General features: G+C 39.6%; 1 protein-coding gene across 3 annotated transcripts in view; it reads right to left on the bottom strand.

Moving 5' to 3' along the window:
• The window catches only part of LOC146164780 (nuclear factor 1 A-type-like), an 87,719-nt gene that overhangs the window by 14,675 nt on the left and 53,263 nt on the right, over nucleotides 1-19,781 (bottom strand). For 2 of the 3 annotated variants that reach the window (XM_083381252.1, XM_083381250.1), the window contains 2 exons: nucleotides 14,440-14,626; nucleotides 13,578-13,637 (listed from right to left, as the gene is read on the bottom strand). In XM_083381252.1, the coding sequence (XP_083237378.1) occupies nucleotides 13,578-13,637; nucleotides 14,440-14,626 (247 nt within the window). The remainder of the gene's footprint in view (nucleotides 1-13,577; nucleotides 13,638-14,439; nucleotides 14,627-19,781) is intronic. The other variant, XM_083381251.1, reaches the window with a different exon arrangement.

Here is a 19,781-nt window from a genome sequence, read left to right as displayed (position 1 = left end):
TCGACAGAAATAACCCAGAAAAATATGTCATATATCACCGATTATTGTCAGGGTTATATACCTTTAGCCGGATATAAATATTTTCCGTGATGGCCCGGGGATAAACGGGCAAAAATTTCCGACTGGGTTTGGATTCACTCCTGAAATTGAAGTATAAAAATACAGTGCGGCACAACAAATTGAATAATATGTAGACCGAATAAGCACCAGTGTAGATAAACAATAATATTGGCAAATGCACTCAATCCGCTCAGTTTTTGATATGCGATAACGTTTTCAACTCTATTTCGAGCCATTTTAGGGCAATAAAAGTGTTAAAAAATGCAAATCGTCGTCCTAAGGAACAAAAAACTGTTTCACAAGATCGAAAGATGGCACAAAGATGTCCTTAAAAAAGCAAACATCTGACTTTTTCCACATAAGATAAAAAAATGAGGTACGTTCTACAAAACGATTCTATTATAGGTTGACAGCAACGATAAGGCAATTGTAAAAAACACATTATAAATTCAATTATCCAGTAAATAATATATTGTCTACAATAAAAATTGGTTTCTGCTCAAAATGGCAACTTCCACGACACACAGTTTGAGTAAAATTGTGCCAATTGGTCTTTCAACCTGGCCTAGTAGGCAGCCATAACGCGCAGTACCGTACTGTTATCTGTGCGAAACTTTGTCAGGCTGCCGAACCGGCAAGTCAGGTATTTGACAGAACAATCTTGCGGTTTCGCACAGACAACGTTGAAACGCTCGTAGCACCCAAAGATCATTTGGCGATCATTGTGGCGTTCATTGCGATAAAATCAGGCAGAGCAAAGTCTTAGTGAGGCACACTGTTAACCTTAAGCCCTGTTTTAATACGCTTTTAAATGTTTTCCATTGGACGTGTATACAACGTAGTATTTGTGTTCACCCAAAACGACTTTTACGCAATAATCTTATTGCGCTTAGGGGCGTTGGCTTATTCGTGGTCAAAGCGTCCTCATATACACGCAAACAATCAAAAACCGCGAAAATGCATGAAACGGGTGGGATGAAACAAATATTAAAACATGAACATATTGACATGTGGTCATTTTGCATTGTCATACGCTACTCATCCAACCAAGAGATAAAAACAGTGTAGGATCATGGGTCTTAAAACAGGAAAGACATATTTTTAAAGGCACGGTTAATAATAGCTAGTTTATTAACGGAAATGTTTCTTGGGTGCAAATATGAACTAAATTTTAATTAAATCTAAACGACAAATTAAAAAATCTAATTACATATTATGTTAAAAATATTTATTTATACGGCCCACGCTATTCGTTTTGACCATGACTTGGCTCTTTAAAAAAAATTTGATAAACCCTGACATAAAAAATCAAGCGACGAAAATAAATCATTGTAAGATAAAAAGGTCGAATCAGCATTTTGTTACTCTAATCGCACTATCATCGCACAACACAAACGCGATTTTCCAAAACAAACGAGAGGTGAGCGCGTTTCAGTGTAATGCGGCCTCCAGGCGTGATAAACACAAGCAAGTAGCACGAGCGAGCGAACGTACGAAATCTAAAACAGCGCGCGTTTTACTACCGAGATAAAGCACCGAGCTTTGTTTGTTGGTGCAATAAGCCATCGCGTATATTCTGGCAGAAGAGGCGTTTTCTGGCCGGTGGGCAAAGCCAGGAATTTAGAGAAACCGTGTGCGCTGGTTATTGGAAGCGGGCGCTGTTTTTTTGCGCGCGATACAATCGGCAAATGTTTGTCGATAAGCACTATGGTGGGAGCGTTAGAAGCGACCGTTAGGTGGCGGGCCCGGGTCGGTGCTGACGTGGACTGAATCTAGGCCAGTGGTTCCCAAAGTTTATCATATTCCTTCCTTACAAGCTCAAACACAGTAAATTCCTCCCCAGCAAAACCCACGAAGTAATTGACCTTTTTTATCTATTACTTCGATGTACCCTGCTAACACAAAATCAAACCTACAGAAAAATAGTCGACAAAATTAAACAAAAATATGTAAAACTGTAATAGACACATCTTTTCCATAAGCCAAGACTTGTTACAAACTAGGATGCACTAATCGTCCTAAAGTTAAGTTTGTTTGAACGTATGACAAATGTCGTATAGGTTTCAATTTTATACCTATGTAAAAATGCCTGCATTGACATAACCGATTAATTAACTTCTTTCTTATCTAAGTTTATAGAAAACACAGTGTGAGATGAAATTTTCTACTATGAATCACAATTTGGTTTATACATTCCTTTACCAAACTTTTCGGTTTGCACTGAACTACCAAGAGTGTGCAGAAGACACCTCGACAGACGTCCTTTAAAGTTTAATAGCAAAATAAATAATTTTCTGTAAATTTATAAACAAAAAACATTACCAGCTTATCGCGAAAGATTTCGTAAATTAGCGCTACCAATTGATTCCTACAGGGTAGTAAGATTGTCATTGTCATAAGGATCACCAACAAATACAGGTGTGCCGTTAGAAAGTAAAAATCCTTCTTGCTTTCCCTAAGTAGGCTAATTGACTTTAAAAAATCGCTAAAAAACTTGATAGGACAAAAAAACTTTTTTCTGCAGTTTGCTAGTTTTTCTGTGATGTGTTTGTAAATATTACGTAAGACCCCCTAGGTTAATGACCTCTCCCCTCCTTGCGTGACACTGTCAGGTGGGAAGTAACTACATAATTTAAAACAAGTCCTATGCAAATATGACTAAACTTGATAGTGAAGGTTATTTCCTAAAGAATTAAAAAATCCAAAATTGAAATGACATCACCTCAAAAAGCCATTTCGTAACTGTCAACGAACGAAACCGATTTTGTTCAAAACCCAGGGTTAAATGTAAAACAGGTGATCACGATAGAGATTATGCAGAAACAATTATACACAAAACGCCGCAAGCAAAACGTTGTCGATCGGTTGAGCCGAGACAGAAAACGTTGCCTGATGTTTATAGAAACACCAAAGCTATCCCATAAAAGACGCCACTGTCTTCTTGATTTTTTCTGCTGATTGTTATGTCAGGTCGTCGGGAGTTTTACGATCAACGACGTGAAACAGCTGCTAACATTTTCTGTTATGCAGAACCGAAAGGCGGGACATACCGATATGTTAAACAGTCAGACTTAAGTTTTACATTTTTAGAATCGTCGAACGATACGCGTAAAAACGAGTGTTTCGCACTTCTGAAGTTTTCTTTCTGAAGTATGAAAAACTCTGTGTGTGCCTATATATTTTTTTCCTTAGGATTTTTACTTGGGAATTTTCATATGTTTATGGGTAAAAAATATGTAGTATTTTTTTTGCCTGGCTAAATCGGAGCTGCGGAGTCGGAGTTTATTTCGCCAGAGTCGGACTCGGAACTCGAGTAAGACTACATGAAACTATACAGTCCGCATGCTGAATACCAAATTTCGAAACTAATGAGGCCATAAACTTTAAGTTGTTAAGATGGAAAAACATATGGTAAAACATTTCACCCACGTACCTTGTAAGTGGATAAGTTATACCAGCCCTACTGATGGATTTCTGTATAATCGACGCCCAGCTCGGGACTCGGTGGATTCGACAAATTTACCGGAGTCGAGAATTGGGGACTAAATAATGTAGCGAATTTTTCACACGTTTTTTGCGTCGTTTGAGAAAGAGTCGGCTTTAACGTTCGGGAGAAATCAAACGACTCAATCTATCACAACGTTCGTGCCCCAATCGGATTATTTTGCCGTTTTTTTAATTTTTATTGTGAATAAACGGGCATCCCCGCACTTTCATGTTCGTGTCTAGGCAATTTCCTCGGATTTCGGCACAGGGTTGAGCGCCGCGCCCAGACGAGACCCACGCACGAGGAATTGGCATGCCGGAAACGTTAGGCGAGGGAATCTGGAAGCCTTCCAAAAGCAATCAGGCGCTTGCTGGTTGATGGGACATCACGACATGTCTGCTAGTGCTGCTGTTGCTTTTTCGTTCGTGTCTAGCTTTACGTGCGTAGACTCGAGACGGCCACCGTGTCACCGTTACAGGTTCCGTTCTGTGTGCGCGCCAGCTTCGGTTTTACTGTAAATGTCGGGAGAAGTTTGGGGTACGAGGCACGCCAATGGCGAATGAGGTTTTGCTGCATCACGAAAGCTAAAGATCTGAAGGTTTTCGGTTCGAGTCCCGGGCCAGGTGGTTGTTATCCTTCGATTTTTTATGCTTCGGTTTAAACAGGGTTCTCCAAAAAATGGGCCGCAGGTTTAACTATTTCGGCCCGCAGCAGCATATTTACCAAAAGACGGTGTTTAATAGTTTACCAACCAAAAAGGGCATGTGCAAAACTAAGCTGAATTCATATAGCGTTTTAAACATAACGACAATTTCGTAACACTCGCTATATACATTTTATAAAATATTTGTCAACGTTTACTTCGTTTAATAATAGTCGAGTTAATAAAGTTTACCACAAAATTTATAACAGGTACACGATCGTCAATCAAATTAGGTGACCCTTGCTTTAAACCGTCAAATTAACGCAATTGCGTGTTTGACGATTTAAGTGCAAATCAATCCCGTCTATAATAAAATAAAATATTTCCATGCAGAAAATAACTGCATGTGTTTTATGAAAAATGTTTATGGGTAAAACAATGTTCTAACGATACTCAAGTATTGTATAGTTTCTAGTTCAAGCGGTACAGTAACGAAATAGCACTTGCTTTGCAGATGTCTGGGTCTTCGCAAGTTTTAAGAAAAAATTTCATAAAGCTTACATGTTCAACATGTGAGTGATTGCAACAAAAAAATCGAGAACTGCAAATATCCAAACCCTCTTTGCATTAGCGACGTTGCAACAAATCGACCGGACAGCGCGCTACAAAAGCAAGGCAAAAACGTAAATCGAGCACGACCTCCATAATCGTTGCGAGGAAGGAAAATCCCCGTTGTCGCGAACGGCGCGACACGTTTTTCAAATAAAATCTTGGGTGTCGCTGCCAATTGGACAGCACTCATAGATAGCCGTATGAGCCGATTTTTAAAAACATGTCCCGGATAATTTGTGTATATGTTCGCTGCAGTAGGACTCTAGCACGAATTTATGCCCATTTAAAAAATCGTAACTGAAAAATCTGAAAAATGACGTGAGCTTAAATAGCGACCTTTGGAAATGCATTCCATATTTCGCCTTTCTATGCTAACGCCAATCTATATTATTGTGAACTGTCCATTTAATACCGTGGCTTGCGTCTATGTCTATTTCGACTTTTTAGAAGGCGTACTGAATTTGGCCTACTCTGAAATCGTAACACTATAAATCTATTTTTAAATGGTGTTTTTAAAACTATTAAATCCATTTATCAAAAAAATACGGGCTGTCCTTTATATAGGAATGCATCCTGTAATGTTTCTCATCAGAAATCGTAACGCTAATCCATATCAACGTTACGCATGTCTTTTACCGTGGAGTTATTACTGTGGCTTGCGTAAATCTATTTTTAAATGGTGTTTCTAAAACGAATAAATCCATTTATTAAAAAAAAGACGGGCTGTGCTTTATATGGGAATGCATCCTGTAATGTTGCTCATCAGAAATCAGAAATCGTAACGCTAATCCATACCAACGTAAAAAATGTCTGCTTAGAATTTTGCCTCCACAAAAGTCGAAACGTAAAATTGTCTGCTAAATGTTAAGAAATATGTACCTATTGTAATGAATCGGGACGTATTCGGAATTTAACCTAAGCAAAAACGTAACTCTAATCTATATAGAGGTAAAAAGTGTCTGTTAATTTACATAACGTTTATTGTTACTGTACAGAATGCATGCTTAAGTTGTCTGTCAAAAAAATTGCGTACACCTGATACCAACCGTCGCGTCACCAGAATTACTTCGACGTCACAATCGGTCAGATGACGTCACGCGTTCTGTCAGTTTTCGAAAATCTTGGCGAGGCGAAGCGCTCATTCAGCGCTTGCCAACGTATTCAAAACTCGCTCAGAATGTTGATAATAGTCGGGGCTTCCCCCTGATTAGAAGCGTCGGAAATACCAGCCCTAAAGCGCTGATGAGTTTTTTTGCCGCGCGTTCCTGGAAAGACTCCTAAAAAATGCGGCGGGTTCCTTGAATTTAAATGCGATGCGGCGAATTTTGTATTTTCGCCACGCGATACTGTATTTAGGAAAACCGACGATTGAATCGAACACAATGGTCGCTTAGGAGATGCTATATTTTGCGTATATGTTACGCATTAAAAGTACAGCGTTTTCTCGGATTTAAACCAAAAAAACTCAGTTTACGTGCGGCTCAAGAGCTAATAACATTTTTCGATTTACTACAGTACTTCTATTTTATATATGTACGGACTTGCGCACACATAATTACTGCAATCACCAAATTATTACTTGTGTTTAATAAATGGCCGGGCTACGAGACCGTGAGTTTGGAAAAACATGGCAATGCAGACAGTGACGGAATCAGGGGGGCAAATATGTTGCACAAACTCTACAAAATTTATGTTAAACAAAACTATTATTGGGCCTCGATTTATGTACCTAATGAATCACACATCGTTTACTATGGTTATGTAACTTCAGTATGTGAACCGAGAAGTTATTTTTTCTTGTGGCGGCACTTGTACTATTTTTAGTTGTGTAGGCCTGATTTACGCCATGAAATAAGGCTTCAGCAAATTGATAAAATTGAGTGCTAACGACCCACCAAACCGGTAACTATGGAAAGAATCGAGAATACGTGATCATCAGTTCCTGAGACTTGGCTGGCATTTCAAAGCATATAGCTGTAAGAATCGTACAATAAAACCTTCATGCCTTACTGACAAGTTCAAAAACGGATTCGCTTTACAGCGATATCAACCTACATCATCGCATTCCCAAGGGCTTGACAAGATGACGTATATGGGCGATATATATAACTTTATCTTCTAAACCTATGGAAAAGCATGTTCTTAGCGTCTGAGGATCGAAACCCAAGAGAGAACTTAAAAAACCGGGTAATTAAGTAAATTTGAACTCCCAGCTTTCGCCAATTCGATAATCCTAATTCGGGAAACAGGGTAAGTTCCAAGTTTAATTTCGGGATACACGATAAGCTCTAAGTTTAGTTTCGCGAAACACGATAAGCTCGACAAAGTTCAGTTTCGTTTCGGTCTAACTTGAAAAACACAAACAAATTGCAATGGCCCTATCCAAGAATGAAGTGCTATTAAGTAACCGTGCTTTATCAGAAACGCCGCACAAAACGAGCGGCACGAAAAGAGCAAACGGACAAATGTCAGACCTCGCGGTCGAGGCCTAGTGCTTCACACACATCATTCACATGGCCGAACACTCGTATAATCACCGGATAATGCAGAATCGAAAGCGAAACGCGTAAACAGAACAACACGTTCGTAGCGGGGGCGTTGTTTTCGCGTTAGCAGCGGCACGACATTGTCAGATCCCGTTCGCAATTAGGCGCCACAGGCCGAAAATACACGGCGTCGGCCGGTCTTGTCCGCAAATTGCGCGCAATCGAATTAGCGGCAGCAAATTGCCTGTAAGCGGCTTAATTTAAGGCCGTTGAGTCCCGCGGGAACCGGGCGCCGCGCGAAAACCGGCCCCGAGTCGGCCGCGCGAAATTGGCGGGTCCCAAGCGCCCGGAATCCCGCCTTTCATGTCGGCGCCGCTAATTGCGCCTTCGCGCAAAGCAATGTACAGCAGCAACAGCAGCTTTGCTGGAGGGTGGTGGATTATGTTACGCAAAGGGAGCGCGGTTCTGCTGTGTCTTTAGCTTGTTGTCGGCGCAGCATAAGCGATATGTTTAGCGCTTTAGACTCGGTTCCTTATTTGCCAAAAGGTCCTTTATTTTTGCCTCTTTTGTTTTGGTCGCAATTTTTAAAACGCTTTTGATTTTCAATCGCTCGCGTTTACGTTATTTTGGGTTTCTGAATTTTGAACAAGTTCGCTAAAAATGGCGGTGTTGTATGCGTCTGATGTGACAAATAGAGGATAACGCTTGCGAAAACTATATGTCAGAAGGGTATAATTTATAATTACGATGTTATAAAATTTTCAGAAAAAAATATGTTTCATATACTTATTAGGAAACAGTAAATATAAATCATTCAGACGAAATAATAGAAACCCTGAACCGGCATTTTTCAAAAAAAGTGAAATATTGCAATTAAAGTTGTGTTTTAGGTCGATTAAATTATTACTAATCATAAAATATAAAATTAAGGCGTTAATAAAAAAATAAAATAAAAGAAAGTATTTGTTAAATACGACAAAAGGGAAACACCAATTGGAAAACAATACTATAGTTAAAACATATATCAGGTTTACATCAAAATGTGAAATCAAAATCGTCTTAAGCACATCAACGCATAAAGAATAATATACATTACCACAAAATTGAACAAGAGGGAGTGTTTGTTTGGGCTTTCGTGTTTGTTCTGTTTCGCCCAAGAACAGTAATAAGGCAATTGAATATAAAGAGAGTGTTTTTTCGACAGCCATTTATATTTAGGCTACGTTGGTAGCTAAAGCGTGCGGCGTCCAATTAGTTGCAACCCAGCCCAAAGTGAGTACAAGGCTTCTTTTCTAACTACACCATTGAGTTATGCAGCTGCACCCTACCGCACTGCATAACAGAAGCTTATTTTCCGCGCCACTGAATTGTGCCAGTTTTCCAAGTTTAAACAAGATACCGCAATCCGTTTAAGGAGCGGTAATCAGAAAACTCATCGAACATAAAAACAGGCGAACAGTTCAATTTTCGCATTATAAATGCTGCACGAGTTTTTTTTGTTTGACGTGGCATAATAAAAAGCGCCATGTACAGTGATGCTTTTTTCGCTAGGCCCTTCCTTTAGAAAGATTCCGCAGTATTTTAAACAAACCTTATCGCTTTGATTGCCGTTTCATACGATTGTATTTTGACATATGCTTTTCAAAACACCACTTTTTTACCAACAATGCGACAAAACTGTTATAACGCATACATAATCTCCATGCAGTAAGAGACAGCAACGTTAGGAGTCAATGATCCACGTTTAGGCCGAAGCCTAACGCGACTTAGAGGCCGCGACAAAAAAGAGGCAGTTCTCATCTTACTACAACTATATACACTAAGTTACACAGGTGACTGGCTTCAAGACAATCACGCAAACTTGATGTTAAAAGAAGAGTTAAACTAAGTTACGAAATTTTTAAAACAAGAAAGCCAGTTTGATAATGTAATTAACTGCAAAGCCAAAAATTCGAGTAAATCGACACCATCTTGATAATACGTTTCAATACGAACTTGTATCATCCTGAGTTAATGTTAAACGTCTTAATTAAGCTGATTTCGATTTACTCGACCTTTTTGGCTTTACAATTCATTTATCAAGCAACATTACCGATCAGTGCATAGTGTACCTAAAAATGCCAGTGGCTTATCAACTACAATCTGTTGAAATGGGTTATGGGCAACGAACAGCGTGTCCCAAACAGGAAAGATAGAAAAATAGGTAAAAGTTTTGTCTGCGATGACGATTTGCAAAGTGTTCTTTCATGCCTGCAGACTGTGTACCGAAAACAACAGCGGGCGCAACAAGGTAACCGAAGATGAAGGCCAACCTGTGTGTTTTAACACACACATACACACAGTCACACACACACACGTACAGTACACGCGTTCACACACACACGCACGCGCGCACGAGAAACGAAATGCGGTCGGTCAGCTGGAAACAAGTTCAAGAAGAGCGGCTCCACTAGTCAAGATATCCCAAGAGTGAACAGTGCGTACAGAACTATTTACAGGCCGATGCACTTAGGCTAAAGAAAAGCCTTTTTTACCGAGAGCGCAATAATTCATTGTACCGGATAAAATGTCAAAGACCCAGGGGGCGAAACGCAAGGGTTCCGCTACAACAACGGAACCCTTCACCGCAAACTGGGGCGAACTTGAACCCCAGTCCTACGCCGAACGGTCCCATGCCACCGCGTCACGGCTGTGCACGAAATGTCAGGGTAAAGGTTGAGGAATTCTCGTATGATTGCAAAGCTCGCTTTACCTAAAGGGCCTTTTTGTATACTTGCCCCGTTGCAATTTTTGAGAAAAGAGAAACCTCCTACCTTTTGGTAGAATCTAATGTGCTTTGGTTTTCGACCCAAATTATATGCCAATTGTATTTATCACACTATTATTCAGCAAGGTTTTTTTACGGTTCGGCTAGGACAGTGTTTCTCAACCTACGGGTTGCAAGCCAAAATTAAGGCGCGATTTGATTTAAACGGGTCGCCGAGTGCAGATAGTACACTCTGCATTAGCGGAAGCATTACGAAGTCACGGCTTATATTAGTCAAATTCGAATTTATTTTTGCTATTTTTGTTATGCTTTGTTTACTTATAAAAAGCTTAGTGAAAAGAATTGCGTGGGCAAAGCTTCGCTGTTATTCTCATGCTTATTATTTTGGGTGGCAGCGGAAAAAATGTTAAGGAACACTGGGGTAAGATATCTGTTTGTCAAGCTTTGTCGCTTAGATACAAAAACCTATATTTGCGGCTTTACGCAGCGTGCAGTTACTTTGCTCGCCCCAATCAAAGCCAGAAGAACAAGCGAACAGCCTGGAATTGCTCCAACCTTGAAACGCGTCCACGCATATGTTTTCGCGACGTTGTTTTGAATAAGACTGCCCTGATCCGCCATTTTGTTTTAGTTCATTTTAACTTATTTCATTTAAATCAAAAATAATAATAAAATATGTGAAAGCGTTTTCAAAAAGTTAGCAGAAAAAATCTAATTTGATTGTTTAATTAAAGTAGTGCTTTTCAGTTTTTCTTTTTTCAGACTACACGAGTTCAATGGAGTACAAGAAACCATAATAACACGGTTACGAAAATGGCATTATCCCGTAAAACTTGTATACACAATTAATCTTTAAAAGTTAAAAAAAAAACATCGAAAGGTATAGTTTACTTCTAGAATGTTCAATTTGAATATGCCAATGGATGGATGGATTTAATGCGTGTTTTTCATTCGACAGGCTATATAAGCTCTTTTAGAAAATAGTTCTTCTTATTTGTATGTTAATTAGCGTAATGACAAAGCATTAGTCAAAGGGTCTGGAGGCCGTTAATAGGTTTTTATAAAGTTAGTCGCCTAAAAAAAGATCAAAAACTATTTTCCACGTATGTAAAACGTGCTATAGATGACTAAAATGGCCGCAAGAGAATCTCCAGTGGCCGTTTATTGGCAAGTACGTCAAAATTAAGTTTCATGGTGGCTAAAAATGACGCGGTAGAGGTAAACCCCATACAAATAACGCAGTGTGTGGGCAGTGTGTGGCATGTTGGCATTTCGACACATAAGGTCGATGCTGAAGTTAACCTTTTCAACACACCGCCTAAAATTAAGTCAGGGCTTGCACTTGAACTGCTTGATAAAATTTAACCTGTTGTGTAAAGTGACTTTTTAGGAAAGTAGATATTTAACCCGAAACACCCAAAGTTTTTTTGTTTTGTAAAACTGAAATTTTGCAAGAAATTTCACGCCTACGAATTTGAGACTGGTACAAGTTAAAAAATAAAATTTTGCTAAACATTACATAAAAACAATAATTCGTTAACTTTAAATATACCTGAGCGGCTGAATAGCTGTTAACATTTCTGTTGCATACTGGAAAAGTTTGGTATAAATCACATTGCAAAACTGAAGAAGAAACAGCTAAACCAATACTTTTTCTAGCGTGAAAAAAACGCGTTATACAGCGTCAGCCATATTTAGAATACGCGCCCTAAAAATGTCACACACAAAAATAGGAAATAGATGAATCCGGTGGCACTTTATAAAGACAAATTGCATTGGATTTATCGACAAGCTTTTCGCATGCTTCATCAGATCAGTTATAAAAGAAAACAATTAAAATGCACGTAAAAAAGGGGCATGTGTGTGTGGATATGTTAGACGTCACCATTATAATTGCATTTCACTTGCGCTTGTGCTTTACGTGCATTTTAATTATTTTATGTTATACTTTGACCGGATGAAACACGGTTGTGCGAAAGCTTGTCGAGAATTCAATAGAATTTGTTTTTATACAGTGCCTCCTGATTGATTGATTTAGAGTTAAACAAATACGGCCATATACAAAAATATAGGAAAGAACGCGAGAGCGATAACCGCCGGGTTGGGCAATGGGCAAGGAAATGCAGTGGAGGTCATAACGATCGCTGACAGACGAAAGCTGGCAAACCGCCGCCGTTCGCGCTAAGGCAGGGTCCTTAAACCGGAGTCTGTGAGGCTTAATTCAAATGTTAAAGTATATTTACGAAGTAGACAATTTAAAAAAAAATGTAATTACAAATAAAACGTTTTTTTGCTCTGAATGTATTAAGACTCCATTTAGCTCAAACATGTTTTGGACCGAACCAGCAGATTTCTAAATTTGATTTATATTTTTACGTCATTTTATAAGGCCATCTCTGGAAATTTCTTTCCTACCATGGTCCACGCGAAGCAAAAAAATATATTAGGGGCCGCGGTAAAAAAATGTTTAAGAACCCCTGCGCTAAGGGTTGCGTCTAACTCCGCTCGCCAAATCGCGAAACGATCGGCGCGCGACAGGCGACTCTTGTGTCGCGCCGTGTCGAAACGGAGATTTGCGCGCGCAACCAATTATCCGTGTCCGAAGGGTCAAGCGCGCGCACCGCGCCACGGCGATGGTTATCGCTCTGCGCGGCTCCGGATTTGCGACGGACGGTTAAGAGAGCGGACGTACATCTTTCGTCGGACTGATTGTATCCACGAAACTCGACAAAACGCGAAGGAACAAGTCGACGTTTGGTTTTTAAATTGATACGTTACCCATATGATTTTTGCCGCAAGATTATTTTCCATTGGAAAGTTTTCTTTCGTACCAAATCGTGTAATAAAATACACACGTGATTAAAAATTACGCCTTTTTATCTTGTTTCTGTCAACCTAAACCAGGGTTTCAAACTTTTTCAGAAAAAGTTTTTTTCTAAAAACATTTTTTCGGAGTGGACCCATTAAAAATATTTTGCCTCGCGTGGACAAAGGTCGGCACGGAATTTTTACAGATGACGTCATAAAAGAAGTGGACCTACAAAACCCGCTGTTTTCGGTTTCAACGATGTAAAACTGGAAAGTCTGAATGCAGTTACAAAGGGCAAAGAGGGCGCCTAAAATATTTTCCATTAGCCTAATTTTTTTTTAAAGTTAATTGCATTTTTCTAATTATACATTAAGGTTTAAATTAGGTCTTTACGGCCCCCAACTCAATCACGTATCCCTAGGTGCTTCACAGAACCCAGTTTTCCCCTGACGTAAATTATTACAGAACTCAATGTAATCGAGTAAATATTTTAACGGAACTCATATAAACCCACCGGTTTTGGGTTTGTTTTAATATAATACTTAAAAGGTTTGTCGGCAATTGGATTTATTTGAGAAATGCGTTAGACATCAAGTCTGGAATAAAAATTAATACGATTTTGCTTTCAAGAGCGGAAACTTGCAAAGCGACTGGAAACTACTCGTATATAGTGATAAATGTAGACTGCCTATCAAAAATAAGAAACTTTTCACCTTTGCACGATTCCTCCCTCAATGTGTCGTCATCTTCTCTGGTCCCTTCCTCTGTCGTGTCTGTAGGAAACAGAAAACATTTTAATGCTTAAACTTAAACTGTATAAGGGAAAGTCTTTCGAATAAACAATAAGTTGATTCCCAATTAAGTCATAATTAGAAAGATTCAATTCCAGGTCAAGTCCTTGTCATAAAAGTCAAATGCTAAACAATTAAAAATTGAAACTAGATCGATTATGTCCGAAACAGAAATAAAAAATGCAACCTATAGCAAGCAAACTCAAAAAATGAAGATAAATAATCTAAGTTTTATGAAAAAACAATACTTTGATGAAACACTTCATTGCAACCCAAGTAATCTGTTTAATGATTTAATTCAAATAAAGTCATTTTCTCAAAAGACTTACGTCAGGTCAAGTCTAGTCATTTCTCCAAAAGAGTAAAGTCAAGTAAAGTAATTTTGCCCAAACGACTTTGAGTCAAGTCAAGTAATTTAAACACAGTGACCTATAAGAGTACTTAAGTCAATCATTGAGTCATTGACTTGATTTATTGTAACCCTGCAACTCTGAATAGCGACAAATAGCGATGCAAGACATTTGTTTTACCCAATCGTTCGTAAACCAGCAAGCATTTAATGAAACATGCACAGTTTGCACACACATATGTGTGTTAACAACTGAGATTTAGCCATTCTTAAGCTGCTTTTTGGCCAACGATTACAGCTTACGTAACAATAGTACACCGAAAAGCATTGTAGACTCAGATCTAGCCCGACATGATTGCATCATTGATCGACAGATTCGGTGAGTCTGCAATGGTTTTCGGTGTACCCAGCAACTATATATGTTATAACACTCACCTTCTTCCTTAACAAAGTTGGCGAGGTAGAGGTCGAGCTCCTTCACGGTGACGCTGATGTGGTAGGGCTGGACGCACAGGCCCGCGTTCTGGCCACAAGAGTGCGCCTTAGACAGGCGCTCGCCGTCGGTCGACTCCAGGGGAAGTCCCCGAAAGAGGATAATCATGACGAGGTCGAGTCGCCAGACCTGGAGAATTTGTTTTAGTTTTAGGGGGCGTGTAACTTTTTTATTAAAAGAAATAGGGTAAGACAGTGTTTGCCAAACTTTTTGGCATTGTCGGCCGTATGCAGTATTTTAAACAACCGCCGTCGTTATAAGAATAAGGTTTTCAGTGAAATGAGATTATTAAGTTTTTAACTTTTTAGGCTTGCATTATAATTCTTTTTTGCTCAGTAAAAAAAAAAATTTCTCAATCAATCAATGGATACTTGTGTTGATTTCCACAGATTGTTTAGTTATATAAACCCGTAGCGTAGAATGGCGATAATTTAAATCCAATTTAAATAAAAACATTTAAAGTTTTTGCTACTTATAGTCTACAAATAGTAGATAAATTTGGCGTTGAGGAATTAAAATGGGCAGTAAAAATTTGAAAAAACTCCCAAAACAGTTTGATATATTTACAAGGCCAAAATTTTGATAGCAATTCGGTCAAAATCCCCAAAGGGCATGATTATACTTTTGAGTATAATTACAGATTATGTATACTTCTAATGCGTAGCCTTCGTTGTGTACATGTCAAAATGAATGGAGGAATTTCCACATCCAGCACAAAAAGGCTTTACAAATATTTTAGCGACAGGCCGCCGTCCGAAGGGGACCCATACTTTAAAACGGCGTCAAGTGTGTGGTTCAACTTGGCACGATCATCGATCAATCCCATTTAAAGGACCTCGAGGGTCAGGACTTTAAAATCGCCCCTGTGTGACAGACTGGACAACGAGACATGAGCATGTCAAGCGCAATAAGCGTTTGACCCAAACCGGTTGGCACACATGAAGGCAAACTGCGCCCTTAGAACGAGCGAAGTGCCTTTAATGACGGGATTAGAGTGCCTCAAAGCACTTGGTCTCTTTGTAGCAGACATCGACAACTTGGAATTTAAACTGTTTTCGATATTATGAGTTATAGTTAGAGCAATATGATCCTATTCTAATTTTAAATGTATCTGTGAACTGCTTGTGTGAATTCGCTAAATCCAACTCCAATCCAAAGTGAAAGATACGAGAAGCTCTAATTTTAATTCCAAACTAATTTAAAAAATGTTAATAAACTAATAATATTATTATTAATTTTTTTTATTGGGATCTAAGCCTTACGTTCAAACACTCATGGTTGTAGATCCAAACGGGTATGACAAGATATTCTAAAGCAACTTAATTCAACATCATCATTTCTGCTTAAAAACTTAATTTCAAAATCATTTGAATAAATTTGCCTTGAATCCTTTTATACCCTTTGTGGTTCTGTTGGGACATATAAAAAACGTTTAGAATTTCCAAGTCCGCTTCCTTGCGTCGATTTCGCTGTAGCGAGAATTGCCTGCAGAGGCGGTGGACGAATGACTTGTCAGCGGGCGGGAGCTATACCGTGCCCGAGTGGCATTTATCGATGTGCGGCTCAAATCCATTACAGGCTAAATATAGCGCCTGTACCAGCGAGCGCACTACTGCAGGTTACACGAGGCCAACTATACCTAAGCGGCTGTACGAGAGTTAAAATGACCGGCCTCAGACTGACGGACACCCACTTTTTTCGCCCTGACACGACTAATTCGGCTTTTAGAACATCGTAGCTGCTGTTTTTTTGCACTGACCAAGCGATTCTGTCGTAACGCCCCCGCGGTTATAGGTTTACAGGCCTTTAGCCGCCTGAGTCTAACCTGATCGACATAGTATAGTGCCCCCGCGCAACCTCTTAAAGCGGCCTACGCTGAATACAATTTGGCATAAGATGCGAAATTAAGATTATGGAAATTTTGTATCTGCAAAACAAGTATTTTGTCTATTTCGACAAACAGCACTTTTTAGGGCAACAAAAAGGCTCGTTTTGAGTCTAAAGTCAACTCTTGGAATTTCGACTGTTTTAAAATTGTCTTTTTTCAAATAAATTTCGCTGCAACTGCAGTAATTTGCAGCGAGACTTTTAAGTTATCTGCGTATGGCTTCTTGCATGCAAAACGGTCGAATTCCAACAACGATGCAAAGATTATCCAACATAAAGAGCTACCGAAACTGGACCGAGTCATATCGGAACAAAATACGGCAAAAAGCCCCGCCATGAAACATACGGGCTTTTCCTGTCGGTGTAACGTTAATAATTATGCCCGGATGACAGGAATGCAATTAGGCGGTGAGCGGGCGGGAAACGGGACACATCAAGGACAAGCTATCTCGGCCAGTAATTAAACATATATGCGACTTGATTGTCAGTTTCTGCGTGCGAACGACAGTCGGTGAGAAATAGTCAATGCCGCAAAACTCAAGTTTTCGCACATTTTTCTATGAAGTGGCGCTAACCAGTGTTCTTGCGTTTCCCTGACAAACAGAGTTTTAATTGTCGAATCTCCATTTCTCAGGCGCAAAGTTTCCCAGCAGTCTTATAAAGCACGTAGAAATGAGCGGAATTTCGGCGGCTCTTTTGTTTCAGGCCAGTCAAGGCGCAATCCAACAGCTGGGCGCGATTTTAATTAGCGCCGGTTGGGATCAAGGTCGCGGGTTCACCCTGGGGGCTTTAAACGGGGGCTTGGGGCTGCCAAAAAGGCAAGTGGGCCGCTCGAAATTACCGCGTGACGCGATGCGATTTTTTGACGCTGCAACGCGACACGCGACAAGGGGACCCCGAACCCGATCCGGCCTGGGGCCTTTGGGGTGAGTTAGGGGCCGAACTTGAACTCGGCGGTGGTAGGAAGTTGTTGAGACTGCCGTGATGCGGTTTGGGCGGCGCGTGCTTAAACGATGGGCAAACAAGGATGTTAAAAGCCTTGCGGTTGACGTTGTAGGAATGTTCCTTTTTGCGCTATTTTTGTTGGTTTTGGGTATAGCAACAATAATTATCCTTTGGTGTAGAGTTTTTGACGTCCTTTATTTCAAAAAAATTATGAAAAAAAATAGGGGACTTAAAAACTCTTTTCGCGGAACCAAAGGTTAAGAACAACGACTTACGTTTAAATTTGAACACGTTTTCCTTCACAGCGTTTGAAAGTTTTTGTTTTAAACAGTAGCTATTCTTAAGTTGGCCAAAAAACGATTGGCCTATGCGCAGGCGTGGGTAATTCAGGTTCATCTAGTGCAATCCAGCGACCCCTTTATACGACGTTTGACCCGTCGCTGTGTCGCGGCGAGAATGTCGCGCGTCGCTTTTAGGCCTACTCATGTCGCCCGCTGTAAAATGCGTGCTGACAGGCTGAGCGACCAAGTAGCTTGCGCTTGGCCATTTTGGCAGCGGTATTACTATACGCGCAAGGTAATGGTTCTTGATATGCGTATAGTTACTTATAAGAGACAAACTTTTATCGAGGGCAATTCCTACTGTAATACAAGAAGCTACCTTTGACCGCTAAATAATAAAGGATTATATTGGCCGCTCAATCGTCTAACTCGAGATGAATGTTTGAATGCAAGTTATTAGCTCATTATAGTGTTGTTAACCATCAATTTTTTCCAGTACAATAATATTGTTTTAAATATATTTATAAATTATGTCATTTAAAATCCATCATTTCCCTCTCAGGGTTAAAGCAACTCTGCAAATTGACCGTTGTAAATTCATAAGGCGAAACTAACCACAGGTGTACTTTTGGAATTTGCGTGATGCAAAAGGCCATTATAAAAAAACTGAAAAAACTCTCGCCAAAAGATTCTTTAGGCACAATTCACTAACTGGTTTGAGTATGCATAACTTTAAAACAGGTGTTTGGTTATACAATCAGTTTCGTAACATTATGCCAGCTTCCAGAAAATTTTTAAACAATTTGTAAAAACAAATAATGCCTAGGAAAGGCATAGTGTAAATCTATGTTCTTACTAAAAAAAATTACTGCAAAAGTTATACCCGTAAAAACGAGTTTGTGCTTTAAATGTCTTAGTTTAAATGCCGTCATGTGGCCAGCTTTTAAAAAGTGCAGCCGTGTTGGAAGTTTAAAATTTGCTTCGAGTATAAAAAACACTGTTTTCGCACAAGCTTAGTACGTGTTTCCCCTCTTGCCTTCCAACAGAACACATAATGCCGACGTTAAAAGTTTAATTTATATCAAATTTTAATATTTTAATAGTTTTTACTATTTATTTGTACAGATAAACTGATGATGCTATTTATATCGCGAATGGCGAAATGCATATTCATATTAAAAGTTTTACACCCTGCAGACTAATTTTTGTTCAAAGCGGTGCGCTTTTCCAGCTATTTTTCGCATAAGTAACAAGTGCGGTGAACGAACGACGAATGGCAACATCGCGCGTTCAAAATCGGTCGACAAAGCACGGCGCAACAAAACGAAACATGCGGTCGGAGTGTTGTTTCCTGGGCACTTGATCGAAATGGCAACGGAGGGGTTTTGCGGTTTGGCCGAGCGAGCTGAGTGCTCCCCGGCTTTTCAAATTGCGCCGACGAGCTGATTTATCGGCACCGTCGGACTGGGTATAGGGCAAGTTTGCCTTGAAAGAAACGGACCTCTTTCTTTGACCAATCGGCGATTTTTTATGTGGGCAGAATGTGTTTTACTTTTTGGACGACATCCGGTTGTCGATCGAGGGTTTTTTGGAAATGTGACAAAATTCAAGTTTGAGTTTTACACAGAGCAATGCCATCTCTGGAATGGTTTGATTTCGAACTAACGTTGAACCCCCAATGTAACTGTGGTAAAAAAACTTTTTTCTAGAAAAAAGTGAAAGATTTTCCTGTTGTGAAATGTGTAGCATGCATTTCGTCGATATGTATAGACCACACTCTTGCGTTAATACCAAGTTTTAACAAGGCTTAAAAAGCGCGAAAGGGGGTAAAAGGCAAGTTAAGCAATATTAGGTCTGGCATGGTATGATTCCGAAAGAACTTTGAACTTCCAATGTAAATTTGAAATACACAATTTATTTGTCTAGTAAAAGGCGAAGGAACAAAGTTGTAAATTGAGAAATACAAGTTGTAAATTGAGACATATACTCTCTACAAGTTGTAAATTTGGACAAGGTTAAAAAACCGGCGCACAAAAAGTGGGTTGTAAAACTTCGCTTTTACCGGGGTCGTGCCGTTCCGACCGCCGTCATGCTGTCAAAACAGCGTCATGTGCCGCGGCGGCTTGTTGGCTTTGGCCGTAAGTGGGTCGCACTTAACTAGAGACCCTCTT

Source organism: Ascidiella aspersa, chromosome 2, assembly GCF_963924565.1.
Source record: "Ascidiella aspersa chromosome 2, kaAscAspe10.2, whole genome shotgun sequence".
In the NCBI taxonomy this organism is placed as follows: Eukaryota; Metazoa; Chordata; class Ascidiacea; order Phlebobranchia; family Ascidiidae; genus Ascidiella; species Ascidiella aspersa.
This window is presented reverse-complemented; position numbering and strand designations above follow the sequence as displayed.